The sequence below is a fragment of the Myxine glutinosa genome, chromosome 2 (assembly GCF_964187855.1).
Source record: "Myxine glutinosa chromosome 2, kmMyxGlut1.1, whole genome shotgun sequence".
Lineage (NCBI taxonomy): Eukaryota > Metazoa > Chordata > Myxini > Myxiniformes > Myxinidae > Myxine > Myxine glutinosa.
This window is the reverse complement of record NC_136262.1, coordinates 107,504,426-107,522,137: the sequence shown is the minus strand read 5'-3', so window position 1 is coordinate 107,522,137 and position 17,712 is coordinate 107,504,426. Positions and strand designations below refer to the sequence as shown.

General features: G+C 48.8%; 1 protein-coding gene across 1 annotated transcript in view; it reads left to right on the top strand.

The window, feature by feature from the left end:
* Positions 1-17,712, top strand: part of LARS2 (leucyl-tRNA synthetase 2, mitochondrial) — a 121,755-nt gene that overhangs the window by 90,833 nt on the left and 13,210 nt on the right. The window contains exons 15-18 of the mRNA XM_078772761.1: positions 4,002-4,105; positions 5,598-5,783; positions 6,316-6,485; positions 10,213-10,287. Of these exons, the coding sequence (XP_078628887.1) occupies positions 4,002-4,105; positions 5,598-5,783; positions 6,316-6,485; positions 10,213-10,287 (535 nt within the window). The remainder of the gene's footprint in view (positions 1-4,001; positions 4,106-5,597; positions 5,784-6,315; positions 6,486-10,212; positions 10,288-17,712) is intronic.

Here is a 17,712-nt window from a genome sequence, read left to right as displayed (position 1 = left end):
CCTGTAATAAGTTCTGTTTAGGCAGTTTGTTCAGATTAAATTGTGTCTTTGCCCCCATTACGAGGAGTGGGGCATGATAAATAGTTCTAGGTAATACGGATAAGACTCCATTGTATGTGAAACCTCTGTGATCATACCTGTGTCCCGTATGGCAACGCACATCATAAAAAATTAGCTATGCCCAATAGCGCACACACTAATTAAATTCCCCCGCCGCCACAATGACTGACCGAAAAGAACAAACAGGAGGCAACCACGCACTATGGCGCCATAGCAGGCAAACATCGTGCAAGGCAGGCTGAGTCCACGCCCACTTTGCACGTGATTGGTCAAAAGGGTTTTGATGGGAAGATCGCGCCATGGGGTAAGAAGTTGGCCACTGATTGTTTGAAGGAAGGCGGAAGGAAGCGGCAGACTGATTGGCGAGCGACCGATGGCATGAGACAGAAGTGACGCGGCCATTGGTGGAGAGAGCGCTGACGTCACACCACGGCCGGTAAAACCACTGACCGGCCGACATTTTCTCTCTCGTTTTTTTTTTTGCCTTCCTTCTTGGCTGGACCTGTTCCCTTTGCTGCCTCGTGATTCCGCTCCCTTGACTGCTTACTCCTTTCGCCACCTTCCCCCTCGACCCTCTCTCCTTCCTACACCACAAACATTGGGTGCATCGGAGTTCCATGACGAATCGAGGAAGACGTTGCACGACTGAAGGGGCGGGGCAGGTTGCACGCACGCCCGCTCGCTTCACGGATGCGTTGGGGCCTAGCGAACAACGAGCGTACGAGCGAGGCTTGCCGCTGGAGCAAACGGGACCTCGTGTGCGAACAACGAGCGTACGAGCGAGGCTTTCCGCTGGAGCAAACGGGACCTCGCGTGCGAAGGAGCGTACGAGCGAGGCTTGCCGCTGGAGCAAACGGGACCTCGCATGCGAACAACGAGCGTATGAGCGAGGCTTGCCACTGGAGCAGACGAGACCGGCGCAAGCGAGGCGCTCGGTGAGGCCTGACGGAGCGTGCACACCGGAGCCTGGACGATTCCTGACAGATGCTACATCCAGACACAGATAAGACGCACCTGAGTCAACTTATCTGTGTCTTATCTGTGTCTGGATGACACTTATCTGTGTCTGGATGTAGCATCCGTCATCGCCATGCATGTCCGCCTTGCCTGCAAAGCTCCAGGGGAGCCATCTAGCAGTGCGTCATTATGGATTATAAATTCAGATACTGTCACAAGTGGTATCATGTGGTATCATGTGGTATCAAGTGGTATCAAGCAGGCAAGGCGGACAGGCATGGCGATGACGTCATGACGTTCGCTCATTAGGTTGGAGAACCAGATTACAGATACCAATTAATAACTCCCAACTGCATCCAGGTCGACTCCATATGATGAGTGGATACCAGTGATAATGTTACCGTGTGGCAGGCAGTGCTTATCGCTCCCAGTAAGGTGCAGCAGCAGCTGTATGGGACACCTTGCTGGCGGTTCCCCACTGATGATATGAAGGTCGCATAATAACTGATATAAAAACCGAAAGGTTTTCAGAGTTACAAGTGTATGGAAGGCTCACTGCGTTGCCCTGATGAAGCCCCAACAAGGGCAAAACCAGGTCGGTAACTGTGAGTTTTGCATGCACTTGTGACAGTATCTGAATTTATAATCCATAATGACGCACTGCTAGATGGCTCCCCTGGAGCTTTGCAGGCAAGGCAGACATGCATGGCGATGACGTCATGATGTTCGCTCATTAGGTTGGAGAACCAGATTACAGATGCCAATATATATACAGACTTGGCATTTAATATGGAATTTTTTTTTTCTTCTTGACTTGGGTTTACTTTCTGAACTCGGTATATCAATCTGGTGAGTTTCTTTTACGCTTCGGTGATTTCTTTGTTAAAAGAACCATGTCACTGATTGTCTGTCGCAGCAAGAAGTCAATAACAGGATTATATCACAGGTGGCGTGGCAAAATGTACGGACAGGTGCATTTGATGATTGGCTTCACATTCGGGTATACAAGGGTTGTTGCGTTCTGTATTAGTGGAAAACAAATGCTTCACGTCTACAAAAGTTATTGCCGCTTCCCCTGGAGATGGTCCGTCAACTCGACAATGCTGTTTGTCATTTAGTGGTAGCTTTATGAAATTCTGGCATGAAACAGCGTGCTATTGCTTGGCAGTATGGCATCACTCAAGGTCAGGTGTCAAAGATCCTGAAACAAAATGCTCAGAGGGGTGTCCTTACTCCAATACCGAGACCAGGACATCCCCGCAGAACCACAAGGAGGGATGATCGCCAGCTGCACCGGTTAGTCCGCAATGGCCGTACCAAGTCAGCTAATCGGCTTAGGGATGAGTGGCAGCAACTGACAAATGTGCCTGTATCCAGAAGGCTAGTCAACCAACGACTGGTTCAAGCAGGCTATCGTGCCAGGCGTCCCCCTGAGAAAGCCACGTTTGACCAGACAACACCGTCAGTGCCGATTGCAGTGGGCCAGAGAGCACCGTCAATGGCAGCCAGGACACTGAAATCACGTGATCTTCAGTGACGAGTCTAGATTTCTGGTCTATCGTCAAGATGTCCATGTCCGAGTGCGCAGACAAGTGCATGAAGCCCACAACGAAGATTGTATAGTGCCAAGAGTCCAAGCTAGAGGTGGTGGGGTGACCGTTTGGGCTGCTTTTCATGCAGGGGGCAAAACTGACCTGGTTGTTCTGAATGGAAACCTGAACCAGTTCAAGTACAGGGCCATTCTGGAAGAAATATTGCTTCCATTTGTTCGTGCAGCCTTTCGAGGAAACTTGGTCTTCCAAGATGACAATGCATGGCCTCATCGTGCTCGCATGATCAAACACTTTCTTGCTGACCGTGGTGTAGAGCATATGGAGTGGCCTGCCATGTCCCCGGATATGAATCCGATAGAGAACTTGTGGGCAGAATTAACGCGTCAAATCGACAACTTCGACCAGCAGCCTGCCTCTGTGCGTGAATTGCAGCAGGCTATTGTAACTGCATGGCAAGCGATTCCTGTCCAAACCTTGGCAAATCTCGTGAACAGCATGCCTCAACGTGTACGTGCTCTCCTGAATGCTTGTGGGGGTTACACGAAGTACTGAACTGTAATTTCACTGTCCGTAATCCCAGTCGTAATTTAACTTTTGTTTTTGTTAAAAAAAATTTGGGCGAATGTGCAAAATAAAGAGATACTTCTGGAAATCGCACAGAAGTTTAACACAGGACTGTCCATGACTTGAGTTCGATATCAGTTTACATCACTTTCAAGGATCAATTTATTTGCTTCGAAATGTCAAATGTGGTTTTTGTTTCTTTTAAAGGTCACATTAACAAAATCTAGAATAATTTCAACATAATTCCAATGAACTGTTGGTTCTAAGTCATCTTGAAAAGTAAGTTCACCCCCACAAAAAAAATATTCCATATTAAATGGCAAGTTTGTATATATACCATTCCATTTTGCATCATCAGATGCATATGGCCGCCAAAGCAGTTTATAGGCCTTTGGGCACAGGATATTCGAATTGCTCATTCAACCCAGTAAGCTTGTACTCATTTTGCCGACCTCGGAAGGATGACAGGCTGAGTCAACCCGCGTGGCGTTAATTTAACAACACGATAGAGGCTTGAACTCATGACCCTAAGATCTTAAGCCAGCCACCTTAACCGTTAAGCCAACACTAGGTTTAGCTAACAGTTAATCCTGATAGATCTGTATTCAGCAGTACAAAAAGTGGCATTTGCCCTTTTTCTAGCAGCATTTATGTTCACATCTTTAATGAACATCACCATTGTTAAAAAGCTCCCAAATCTTCGCTATTAGAGACGAGTTACATTTTCCTTGCCCTCATATACATTACACACACTGAAGCTGTAGCATTTGTCATTTACTTGTAACTGAGTGGGCAGTTGCCTTCTCTGTATATTTTGAGCCATTTTTCATGGAAATGTTAATATTGCCACCAATTATTTACTTTTAGGGAACCATTCAAAAAACTTCTTGTACAAGGTCTCATCAAAGGGCAAACATTTCGGGTGCCCAGCACACGGCGCTACGTAGAGAAGGCACGTGTGGAGTTTACAGGTGGGTTGTGATGAAACCTTTCCCTGTACACTTCTTGACCAACTCGAGCACGTGACGTATCTGCATTATAGCTTTTATTTTATGGACATTTTTTAGTAGTATGCACCAATCCTTTTATCTTGTATAATATGCTTGTTCATGTGTCTGTCTTTCCGTGTTCCTGTAACAATCCTTCCCACTGATTGGTTGAACAGTTCGCCTGACTCCACCCACCCATGTCTTCATCATGATGAAAAATATTGCGGCCGCCATGTTTGTGCTCACTGATATGTGGAGCCAAAGACGCCTCGGAGCAATCATACTCACAAACGCTATGAATATATGAATGAATGAATGATCGTTTTAAGGCCATTTTCCCCGATAGAGCGGGGGTTAGCCTTGCGGGCCCCATGACAATCATGGTTCCCTGTTTGAGGCAATGTTTTTTATGGCCGGATGCCCTTCCTGACGCCAACCCTTGGTCACGCTCTTACGATGCGCAGGGATACGGTGTACCTATTCTAAATCGGGGTACACACCGTGATCATTCATCCCAGCAAGCTGGTACTCAATTTGCCGACCTCGGAAGGATGACAGGCTGAGTCAGCCCCCCTGGCGTTAATTCAGCGATCGACCGGGATTCAAACCCAGGATCCTAGGATCCCAAGCCAGCACCCTAACCGCTAAGCCAACACCAGGGATAATCACAAAACGCTATGCACTCCCTATATGTTTTCCCTTCATTGTAAAACTACCAAAGTGACAGTTAAAAGGATGTTGAGTCGATAGGTGTCACGGGCCTTGTGAAGATCGGCCTCAGCAATCAAAACTGTGGACTGTCAACTTGTGCACCGCCCAAGTAACTTTACTCTCAAGCAGATATTAAACCCATGTCATGAGAAATTTGTCCGAGATCATTATTATTTATTTTAAGGATATGTATCTATGCATCAGGAAAAAGGTCATTGGTTTTGGGTCGTTTATTGTCGCATGTTTTTTCTGCAATATGCTATTGTGAGTTGGACAGGTGACATTGATGGGATATGACCTGCTCATGGCATATTCCTTTCTGCATATCTTGTGGGATTGTGTGTTGGACAGGTGACCATGACAGACAGGTGGGGAGGTCATTTGAAGGCTTGGAGTGGGCAGAGGTTTGACGCCTTAGAATTGGGAGGTTGAGGTTGAGGACTTGGGGCTTGTGGGCAGGATGGGGCAGTTGAGGACTTGATGTCACATTTTACATAATGTGGAATATCTACGGATCCCTGCTGGTTAATAAGAAGATGCTAGAGACAGGAGGAAGTGGGTAAAAAGGAAGAAGCAATTTATTTGATAAGCATGGTTGGAAGGCGAACATACAGGAGACATTTGCTAATGGGTAACTCCATCATTAACAGGGGTAATTGGCCTGGTAAAAGGGGCAAGAACCGAGCTTGTTCATTTGTTGTCTATTCATCTCAAGTCTTCTTTTGATGGTGCTTTTTGTGCCCTGGTTTGTCGGTTTTCACAGATTCTGGTGAAGCTCTGCTGAAGAAAAATGGTGAACGCTTGATGCTAACCTGGGAAAAAATGTCCAAGTCAAAACAGAATGGGGTCGACCCATCTGAAGCGTTTGGACAACATGGCTGCAGCACTGTGCGTCTCTGGCTACTGTATGCAGGACCCCCGGAGGAGGACCTCCTGTGGGATGTTCATTGTGAGTTCTGCACTGTAATATCTTCGTCTGACTTTTACTAACTTTTTCATGCATGCCATCCTACACTCAAAGGTCATATTTCTATCTTTATCGAGGAGTAATCCAATTATTTTATTATAAACTTAATTTAGGAAATGTAGGTGAGGGTGGGCCATCTATTTTTCTGCATGTGTAAATATGGCAGAATCTTTGTGCAGCAACAACTGCCCTTGGTTCACTTGTATCACAAGTTGAGACTGCATTACTTAATTTCAAGAAAGTAAGTTTTGACGCGCCATTCAAATTGTAATGGTTATGGTAGTCCTAAGCTGCCATTGGCGTCGCTTGAGTCAAACTCTTCTCACGCTCAGGCTGTTCTGTGGAACGTTTGCTGCAGTGGGATTAGGTCCGAGTCCTTCGGGGAGTGGGCTCGGTCTCACTACAATATCTTCTTTTTATCAGAGACATTTTTAATGGGACTTTCTTTTGATTTTTCTTTTGAAAAAATCTTTGGTTCCAACTTTTAACCATTAAAATGGTGTTTGTGCTCCAGCGGATAAGCTCACAGGTGTTTTGCGTTGGCAAAAACGCCTCTGGATGCTGGTTACTCAACTACGGGAAGTGCGTGCTCGTGGAGAAATACCAAATCCCTCCTGCCTTTCATCTAATGATCAGCAGATAGTAAACGCACTTCGTGACAACAAGAACCTCACCATCGAAATGGTAATGCCCTATCATCATTTTCTGTACCACCCTTATTTATTTGTGCTCTTCTTCATCACCGAGACTTTAAAAATGGTACGGGCTGCTTCCATGTCTGACATTCAGTATTTAAAAGATTAAGAGCATGGAAAATCCCCATAAATTGGCATTGACAGGGATGAAGAAATTCTTGCTCAGGAAATGCCGGGCTGAGTGCGGTGAGAAAGGTTGTGACGGTGCTGGTACCCAGAGTAGACCCAGGAAGCGACGGCACTTCCTCCAAGCTCAGTGGCTGTGTGTGTCTCATCTAACAGTCGTGTGTGTGTGTGTGTGTGTGTGTGTGTGTGTGTGTGTGTGTGTGTGTGTGTGTGTGTGTGTGTGTGTGTGTGTGCGCGCAAGTGAAGAGAGAGAGAGTGTTCCACTGCAAGCCTTAGATCATGTAAAATAATAAATAGACATGAATATTTATTCCAATAAATACATTACCGTATTAGCTTTCCAATCAAGTAAATCAATTATTACATTTCCAACGGTACCATTTTTATTATTCTACGACAATAGGGAAAAGCTTCATCAAAGCTTGAGGTCCTTCTTCATGTGACGGACGCTTCTTTTAGTAATAGATTCTCCGTAAAACTAATTGTATTGTGATGGTTCCAGGTCCCATAGGACACCGGAATAATGGACGGACGTCACTTCCGGATAACTCCAAGAGGATGAGGTGCATCGCTGGTCACTCTAAAAAATCCTTGCTGGGTCCTAAGCCCAAAGTCGTGTTACCATTTTAAAAAAGCCTGAGTACGAGCGGACACCGTGCTGATGATCACTTAACTGATCTTAATTAGTTGGCCGAGTGGGACCACTGGTTGCGTAACCGTTTCTAGTGCTTACCAAGCCCAATTAACCCTCAGTTATCCTATGCCACAATCAGAACCGACAGAATAAGTCAAGACGCAGTTTCTTAATAGATTTTTAATGGCAAACAAAGAGGCAAATACAGCGCCTTCAGAAAGTATTCACACCCCTTGACTTTTTCACATTTTGTTGTTACAACCAGAATTTAAAATGGATTAAATGTAAATTTTGTGTCACCATTCGACACATAATACCCCATAATGTCAAAATGGATTTTTTTGTCTTTTGGAATATTTTACAAATTAATAAAAAATGAAATATACGTATATCTAATTTACATAAGTATTCAACCCCCTGTGTCAATACTTCTTGGGTGTGAAGCGCCTTTGGCAGCGATTACAGCTTTCAGTCCTCTTGGGTATGTCTGTATCACCTTTGCGCATCTGAATTTGGGGAGTTTCTCCCATTCGTCCTTGCAGATTTGTTCAAGCTCTGTCAGGTTGGATGGGGAACGTCAGTGAACAGCAATCTTCAAGTCGTTATACAGATTCTCAATGGGATTCAGGTCTGGGCTTTGGCTGGGCCACTCAATACCTTTCATGTTCTTGTTCTGAAGCCATTCCAGGGTTGCTTTGGCTGCATGCTTAGAGAGGGAGAGGGAGAGAGAGAGAGAGAGCCAGACAGAGCCAGACAGAGACAGACAGAGACAGACAGAGACAGACAGAGACAGACAGAGACAGACAGAGACAGACAGAGACAGACAGAGACAGACAGAGACAGACACTCAAGACAGTATGACAGAAAGAGAAAACTGGGGTAGTGGGCTCTGGCCCTTCACGCCTTGCGTCGGCCTGGTTGAGCTCGTGTCAACAATGGCTTTGACCACTGATCTTGGTATTCAGACCCCTTGTACTCCTCTCTTTCGATCCCTCCTGTCACCTACGCGCTGCCTTCTCCATGCATCCTGCTGGAAAGGTCCACAGCGCGAGCTCCAGTAGGTGGACGAGGCGAAGCGGGGATCGATGATTTGGCCAGGTGGCGCAGTGTGACGAGCATGGCTCAATGCAAGGGTGTGAAGGGACAACAGGTGTTAAATGTATGGAAGATAAATAACACATGAGAACAAGAGAAGCAAACAAAGAAATATAAGGAAGTGGAAGGACAGAAGGAGAACGAAAAGGATAGGTGAATAAAGAGAAGGCAGAGATGAAAACCGATCAGACCAGAAAGTGCATTGAGAAACCACAAGATGCTTTAAGCTTGCCGATGACTCTTTTTTTTTTTTCTTTTTTTTTGTATACAAGATCGAGGCTCGTGAAAGAGCGAACATTAATCACACAGAAAGACAAACCGACACATAAAACATATAACATCGGGAGCGGTAGACAAGATGGGGAGAAAGGGGGAAGGACACAAACACAACATTTGAGAGCAGGGACCGAGAGACATGGAGACATCGAGAGATCTGTGAGAGGGAGAGGGAGAGGGCTTTGGGGGGTGGGGGGGGGGCATGGGAAGGTGGGGGCATGGGAAGGGGGGATCTAGATCTTCTTAAATCTAGAACTTCCATAACTCCTCTCAACCCGCTCAATTATCGGATTCCAGCCTTTCCCCCCATTCGCGTCCCCACTTCTGTCCATCGGAAGAGTTTCTTCCCCAAAAGATTCTCCCCCCCGTACCTGATAGGTGCGCTGTACCCTGACCTCTGTTGGTACCTGGTTATTGGCTCTGGTGGTTCTGGTGCGCTGTCTCTCTCTTGATGATTGATCAAGCCTTCTGGCACTAGCGTGGTTCCCAGTGTCCACCAAACTGGTTTGGGGCATCTTTGAGTAGCGTTTGCACTGAGGATTTATGAACGGTGGGCTGGCGAGAATGGCACTTTAGCAGATGGATCATATGTGGTGCGTAATGTGAGAAATGTATGCAAGAAAGTGTGTGGAATAGGAAAAGGAACATATAGGATATCTAATTATACACTCACAACGTATGTCTGCCCACGTGAATACAGGGTGTTTCATAAGAAATGCAACCCAAAGTCGTTTTCATACTATTTTTAATTCTCCATTGAAACAACATGAACCTTGTGCATAAGAATATTTGTAATATGTGGAATAAAGTAACACATAAAAATGAAACTTGTAATTAGAGAAGACTGTTCACCAAACCGCCCTGCTGCAGCGGGCACAAATGGATCCTTCTGGTGAGGTTGTCGATAACTCCGCTGTATTCCTGAACCGGAATAGCTTGGCATTGATGTTTGTGGCAATTGCATTTTTGAGGTCGTCAATAATCTGAGGTTTCCCCTGGTACACTATACCCTTCAGGTAACCCCAAAGATAGAAGGGGTGCCCATTCAACATCTGTCCTTCTAGAGATTATTTGATCACTGAATTTCTGCTGTAGCCACTGTATCAATCTGTTGGAAGTTTTGCCCCCATAAGTTAACAGCATTTTTGGACATATCCAATGGTTACCTAAAAATAATTTAGGCGGATTGCTAAATTCATTCAAAAAGTAATATTTTAGGTAGGTTGGAGAATATACGTATATTTAGAGAAATAACTTTCTTAACGTAAAGAACTACATGTTACGGCCTCTGCACAGACGATCTTATGGCGAAGAACATCAAATCTACTCGACGGTACAGCAGGTCTACTCTGCTGAAGGGCATACGGCCTGTTGGTGGAGCACCAATTGTATTGGGTCTGTTGCATTAAATGGCCCCGAGTCACATTCAGACTTTCTCGCCCTGATATTCTCTCATCTTGACTACATTTTATTTTTTATTTTTCCCAAACACACTCCTTACTGGATATTTGGCATTATAACTAATTGGTCATTTATTACTTGGGAAGTTGAAAAAAAAAAGTTTATTCTTTGTTCCTGTGTGCAGGTGACTCGCCATTTCACCAACGACTTTGGACTGAACGCTGCCCTCTCCAGGTTGATGGGCCTTACAAACCTTCTTGTACGTTTCTCACTCTATCTCATCTCCACCTGGATTCTTGTCGTTTTTACTTTTAGCAGCAGTTTGTTCAAAAAACTTTTACTCAACCTCTGATCTCTATTTTCTCAGGAGGTCTCGTCTGTAACCCAGAGAAAAAGTAGTCATTTAGTCACTATGAACCTGTATTAAAATTAAACCTGTATTAGCACCTGTATTAAAATGGTGACCCTTTGTCCCATTTCGGTTTCCTCTGCATTATTCTTGTTCTCCTCCAATCATCGTGTGTGTGTGTGTGTGTGTGTGTGTGTGTGTGTGTGTGTGTGTGTGTGTGTGTGTGTGTGTGTGTGTGTGTGTGTGTGTGTGTGTGTGTGTGTGTGTGTGTGTGTGCAGGTAGTCACTCATGTATCGTCCGCTATAATCTCTATATATAAAGGAGGAGTGTCTGTGTGTGTGTGTGTGTGTGTGTGTGTGTGTGTGTGTGTGTGTGTGTGTGTGTGTGTGTGTGTGTGTGTGTGTGTCTGTCTGGATGTCCGCTTATAACTCAAGAACTACACATCGGAGAAAAGTTTTAGACACAGATTCGGAATCAGCATAAAATCCCGGTGGTTTTAGGCTACGTTTTATTTTAATATCAATGGTTTAAAAAAACCGCGCCAGCTGCAATTCCATGGTGTAGTTTGTGGTGGCGCTAGACGTTCGGGGTGTATTGCAATGGTTTGTCGGGTTTGGCTGTGGGTCCAGAATAGCTCCCATTTCCTTATGTTCTTCCACTTTTATTTTGATTCTTCTGTTACAACGCCTTCCTTATCTACCTTATATCCCCCCGACGAGGCCTCTACATAATTTCATGCGGCAGAATTTCGTGCATTTTGAGTGAAAGAAGTGAGACGAAGTTGAAGGAGGAAGAAGAGGCGCGGTCACTGTGGAGGCCTCGATCGTGAGTGGAAATGGCGGGAATTGCGTTTGTATCGCAAAGTAAAGGATCTGCATTCATTTCTGAACTTGCATTGGTGGATTGTTATACATCTGCATTATTTTTCATAAAAAAACTTTATGTTGAACTTGAAGGCTCCAAGCACGGACGAAATATATAGCTCTCATTGAGGTAAAAAATAAAAGTAAAAAGCCTGCTATCGCTTGCCAAGCTAGCCGTTCCCCCCTCCCCCTCCCCGTCCCCTCGCCCCTCCCCTCGCCCCTCCCCTCCCCCCCTCCCGTCCCCCTCCCCTCCCCCTCCCCTCCCCTCTCCCTCCCCTCCCCCCTCTCTCTCCCCTCCCCCCTCTCTCTCCCCTCCCCCCTCCCACTCCCCTCCCCCCTCCCACTCCCCTCCCCCCTCCCCCTCCCCCTCCCCCTCCCCCTCACCCCACCCTCCCCCCTCCCTCCCCCTCCCCCCTTCCCCTCCACTCCCCTCCCCTCCCCCCCTCACCCCTCCCCTCCCCCTCCCTCCTCTCCCTCCCCCTCCCCCTCCCCCCTTCCCCTCCCCCTAACCTCCCCTCACCCTCCCCTCCCCCCTCCCCTCCTCCTCTCCCTCCCCTCCCCCCTCTCTCTCCCCTCCCCCTCCCACTCCCCTCCCACCTCCCCCTCCCCCTCCCCTCCCCCTCACCCCCCTCCCTCCCCCTCCCCCCTTCCCCTCCACTCCCCCTCCCCTCCCCCCTCACCCCCTCCCCTCCCCCTCCCTCCTCTCCCTCCCCCTCCCCCTCCCCCCCTCCCCCTCCCCCCTCCCCCTCCCCCTAACCTCCCCTCCCCCCTCCCCTCACCCTCCCCTCACCTCCCTCCTCCCCCTCCTCCCTTCCCCTCCACTCCCCCATCCCCCCTCCCCCTCCCCCTCCCCCTCACCTCCCCTCCCCCTCCCCCCTCACCTCCCCTCCCCCCTCCCCCTCCCCCTCCCCTCCCCCCTCCCCCTCCCCCTCCCCCTCACCTCCCCCCTCCCCCTCACCTCCCCCCCTCCCCCATCCCCCCCCCGTTCCCCTCCCTCCTCTTCTCCCCCCCCCGTTCCCCTCCCCCCCCTCTTCTCCCCTCCCCCCTCTTCTCCCCTCCCCACCCTCTCCCCCTCCCCCCTTTATCCCTCCCCCTCCCCCCTCCCCATCCACTCCCCCTCCCCCTCCCCTCCCTTCTCCCATCCATCCCCCTTCCCCCTCCCCCTCCCCTCCCCCTCCCCCCTTCCCACTCCCCCTCCCCTCCCCCTCCCTTCCCCCCATGCCCCTCCCTTTCACCCCTACCTCCTTCCCTCCCTCCTCCCCTCCCCTCCCCCCTCCACCCTACCCCCCTCCCCTTCTCCCCTCCCCCTCCCCCCTCCCCCTACCCCTTCCCCTTCTCCCTTCCCCCCATGCCACCTCCCTTTCCCCCCTACCTCCTCCCTCCCCCCTCCCCTCCCCCTCCCCCATCCCTCCCCCTCCCCCCTCCCCCTCCCCTCCCCCCTCACCCTCCCCTCCCCCTCCCCCCTTCCCCCTCCCCCTCCCCCCTCCCCCTCCCTTCCCCCCATGCCCCTCCCTTTCCCCCCTACCCCCTCCCCTCCCCCCTCCACCCTACCCCCTCCCCCTCCCCTTCCCCCTCCACCCTACCCCCTCCCCTTCTCCCCTCCCCCTCCCTCCTCCCCTACCCCTTCCCCTTCTCCCCTCCCCCCTTCCCCTCCCCCTACCCTCCCCCTTTCTACCTCCCCCCCTCCCCTCCCCCCTCCACCCTAACCCCTCCCCTCCACCCTACCGCCACCCCTTCTCCCCTCCCCCTCCCATCCCTCCCCCTCCCCAATCCCCCCCTCTTCTCTCCTCTCCTCCTCCCCCTCCCCCCTCTTCTCCCCTCCCCCCTCTTCTCCCCTCCCCCCCTCTTCTCCCCTCCCCCCCTCTTCTCCCCTCCCCACCCTCTCCCCCCTCCCCCCTTTATCCCTCCCCCTCCCCCCTCCCCATCCACTCCCCCTCCCCCTCCCCTCCCTTCTCCCATCCATCCCCCTCCCCCCTCCCCCTCCCCTCCCCCTCCCCCCCTTCCCACTCCCCCTCCCCTCCCCCTCCCTTCCCCCCATGCCCCTCCCTTTCACCCCTACCTCCTTCCCTCCCTCCTCCCCTCCCCTCCCCCTCCACCCTACCCCCTCCCCTTCTCCCCTCCCCCTCCCCCCTACCCCTTCCCCTTCTCCCTTCCCCCCATGCCACCTCCCTTTCCCCCCTACCTCCTCCCCTCCCCCCTCCCCTCCCCCTCCCCCATCCCTCCCCCATCCCTCCCCCTCCCCCTCCCCTCCCCCCTCACCCTCCCCTCCCCCTCCCCCCTTCCCCCTCCCCCTCCCCCCTCACCTCCCCCTCCCTTCCCCCATGCCCCTCCCTTTCACCCCTACCTCCTCCCCTCCCCCTCCCCTCCCCTCCCCCCTCCACCCTACCCCCTCCCCCTCCCCTTCCCCCTCCACCCTACCCCCTCCCCTTCTCCCCTCCCCCTCCCTCCTCCCCCTACCCCTTCCCCTTCTCCCCTCCCCCCTTCCCCTCCCCCTCCCCCTCCCCCTACCCTCCCCCTTTCTCCCTCCCCCCTCCCCCTCCCCCCCTCCCTCCCCTCCTCCTCCCCCCTCCCCTTCCCACTCCCCCTCCCCCCTCCCCCTCCCTTCCCCCAATGCCCCTCCCTTTCCCCCCTACCTCCTCCCCTCCCCCCCTCCCCTCCCCCCTCCACCCTAACCCCTCCCCTCCACCCTACCCCCACCCCTTCTCCCCTCCCCCTCCCATCCCTCCCCCTCCCCAATCCCCCCCTCTTCTCTCCTCTCCTCCTCCCCCTCCCCCCTCTTCTCCCCTCCCCCCTCTTCTCCCCTCCCCACCCTCTCCTCCCCTCACCCCCCCGTTCCCCTCCCCTCCCCTTCCCCCTCCCTTCCCTTCCCCCGCCCGGCAATGCCGGGTACTTCCCATGGCCAGCTGTACGTGGGCTGCTCGAGGGTTGGAAAACCAAGCAATCTTTATGTCTTGGCACCAAGTAAGAAAACCAGAAATGTTGTATACCAAGAGGTTTTGAGAAATTGACAATTGACAAAACGTCATGTAGGAAATGTACTGTGATATTGCTCTAAAATATACATGTTCTTTTCATCATATATTTGTCTTATTCTTATTCAACCCGGGCGAAGCCGAGTACCTCAGCTAGTGTATAATAAGCAGGGCTCTCTTCAGATAACATTCTCAGGAAAATACCAGTTTGTATGTATAACCCACACCCCAAAAATGAACTCCTGCTCAGGACAGGAAGTGTAGGTGACACGAAATCAATGTTTTGCTGAACAATGAACTATGGTATGAGACGGCCATTTTAGATAGTGTTTAATTCAACATTATGATGAACGAATCTACTCAATGGTACAGCCAGTCTAGAGTAAAGACAGCGATCCTTTTTAAAAGAGGTATGAAACACCTCTAAAGTGGATTGCTGCCTTTACTCCATTAAACCCCTAACCAAAACCGGAACCGCACGGCAGCAGCGGATTTTTGGATTCAGAGTTTCCTTCTGTGAGCTGATCTGCCTACCAAGGCCTAATGAGCCCTATCTGCCTGAATCAACTGGTTTCAAGGTTCCAAAAAACCTTTCACCTCCACACCTGTTCGTGAGAACAACCCCACAACACGAGCAAAGGGCAACCTCTTATAAATAATTTCAAGCATTTGTGTGTTTGTTGGTTACACATTCACGGCTGAACCGCAGTTTTCTTTTTGCTCTTTTTATTTCCTTCCATTGCTGTGATGCGTCATTGTCGCCATTTTGTTGTCCCCCGTCGCACAGCGGAGCGAAATAGGCTAGTGGCCAAATTTAAAAAGGGGCCTAAAATGTGAGAAACCCCTACCCACGGTAGAACAAGTCACAACCTATTTTTTCTTGAAGAGGGATGTTTGGGGAGTTAGAAAATCATGGTTGTGAACCTGAGATCATTGCACAACATTTTGAAAATCACGTTTACATATGTACCACTGCAGACTGCAAAAATGGATTTAATCGCCACAGATTTTGGCTCATATTGGCTCATATATTTGTTAATACTGGTGCTACAAACACAAATTTGGTACCAAAATGTGCGGAATGATGACATATATATATATCTGTAAAAACCATTTGTGATGTAACAAAGGCTTTTGTGTGACCTACAGGCAAAAATAGTGGAATTTTGCGCAATAAATCAGCTTCGGGTTTACCAATAAATATCAACTAAACAATTAATTTCTTCATAAGTATTTGAGTTGTATTACTACATATTACATCAAAATAACCCTCTATCATTCTCCTTTTTAGAAATATAACTCATAAAGATAAATCAGTTGAATTAATAGAGTTATTACCGAAACCATATGTCACCCCCCATAAAAGTAACCGACATTGATTAATTTATAATACATGTATATGCATTAACCAAACAAGAATTATTTTAAATCCAGTTGCAGAAAATCAATTTTGAGCTTGATTGCCTTTTTCTAAAACTACTGATATATACTTATCTTTAATTATTTCATTTCAGATGCTTGTGCTGACAATTGATCTGCAATTATGGATCTGGAACCACCTGTTGTGAAGCATCGTAAAATTGACACTGACCACTGCATCATATGCTTTAAACCCCTCAACCCTAAAAAGCAAGAAGTTGTAAAGAACCCAACATTTAATGGTTTGAGTGCAATCTTCAAAGCAAGTCAAATCAGAAAAGATGACGTTTATGAAAGTATCTGGCCTTTGCAACAAGACATATTGAGTCTTGATTTGAAAGTATCATTCCACAAATCGTGTCGGGCCAAGTATACCAGCAAGTCAAATATCTCCACATCCAACCCCAGTGAGAGTGACCAGCAACCATGCACGTCTGCGGCAACAGAACACACAAGAATCAGCAGAAATAAAACAGCTGGGTTTGACATCAGGACTAACTGCTTCATTTGTGGAAAATCCAACACTTCCAGAAACAAGCTTACACCGGTATCTACAGGAACTGGACAGTCCACCAGAGAAAAAGTTCTGGCAGCAGCTGACAAAAGACAAGACAATAAAATACACATGCGCATGCTTGCCTTTCCAGATTTGTTCGCCTATGATGCCAAGTACCACAGGTTATGCTATTCACACTATATTTCAGAACGGAACATCACTGCTGCAATTCGTAAATCAGGAGAGGAAACAATGGGCACATTACATGATGAAGCTTTTGATGAACTGAAATGTTATCTGGAACAAACTGTGTTCTCCAAAACTAAGACAGTGACACCCCTCGTTCATCTGAAAGATGAATACGTTGGATATTTGGTTTCACTGGGTACCACGAATGCAGAACAGTATAAAACTTGGAAGTTGAAGGAGCGATTAACTAAATATTATGGTGACCAAATCGTCTGTGTAACATTTGATGGCCACACTGACATCATATGCTCTTCTTCTGTGAACTTAGGTGATGCCCTGAGAAAAGCCACGATTCTGCAGAGCATGACTGGTGAACCAGAATATGAAGACATCCCGTCTGATGTACCATCAGCCATAGATAGTGAAATGCATACTTTGCATGCTGCAGCTGGTATCCTGAGGAAGCACATGGCTGATATCGAGCATGTTGGAAATATGTATGCACCTGTCGAGGAAACAGATATTCAGCACTGTGCAGAATTCGTTCCTAATACACTCTACGACTTTATTCAGTGGTGCATCAGTGAGAAATCACACACGAATGTAACCAGCTGTAGTGATGAAGGTGTTATGAAGAACAACCTGAGGACGATCGCCATTTGTCAACCTGAGGACGGCTTTTAAAGAACTCTGTGATGGGGACACTGAAGTAGCTTCCACAAACCACGCTGAGCATGGAAAGACAAGGATGGTAAGGGATGAACAAGATGTTACCAAGATCACAGAATTTGTATCAAACGCACAAAATCCGTTTGACCTACGTACTGTACCTGACGAATTGGTCAACATCGCCACAGGCCAGGTTGCTTCACAAGAAGTATCAAACGGACTTGGACATTTCTTAACAGACGCCCAGAAATGCAACAAAAGTTTTATCGAAAAGCGACTTCTTGCTGACCAAACCAAGAGTTTCTGGGAAACAGACTCACGAACAAAGACACCAACGTTTGCGGACATGTCAAAACCCATGAAAACCAACAAACGAGATAAATTGATGGTGGATTCAGAAGTACTTTTCCGGCGGCTGCTTGCTGTCTCAAAGAAACGCAATGTCAGTCTGGAACAAGTCCTGACACATGAACTGGCTCCTGTGCCACCGTCCCGCTTCAACAATGATGGGACAATGCGAAAAACCAACAAGGCGGATCTGGCAAAGAAGTTAGAAGCTAATTGCGAGGAAGTCCAGGTGCTCGAACCCTCTGACCAACATGATACTGCTTATGTCATTGATGGGATGGCACTACTTCAGGCACTTGATGAAGCCCAGTTTGACACATTTGACGATCTCGGACGTACCATAATGCAGAAGATTCAGTCACTGCTTGCTAGTAACTA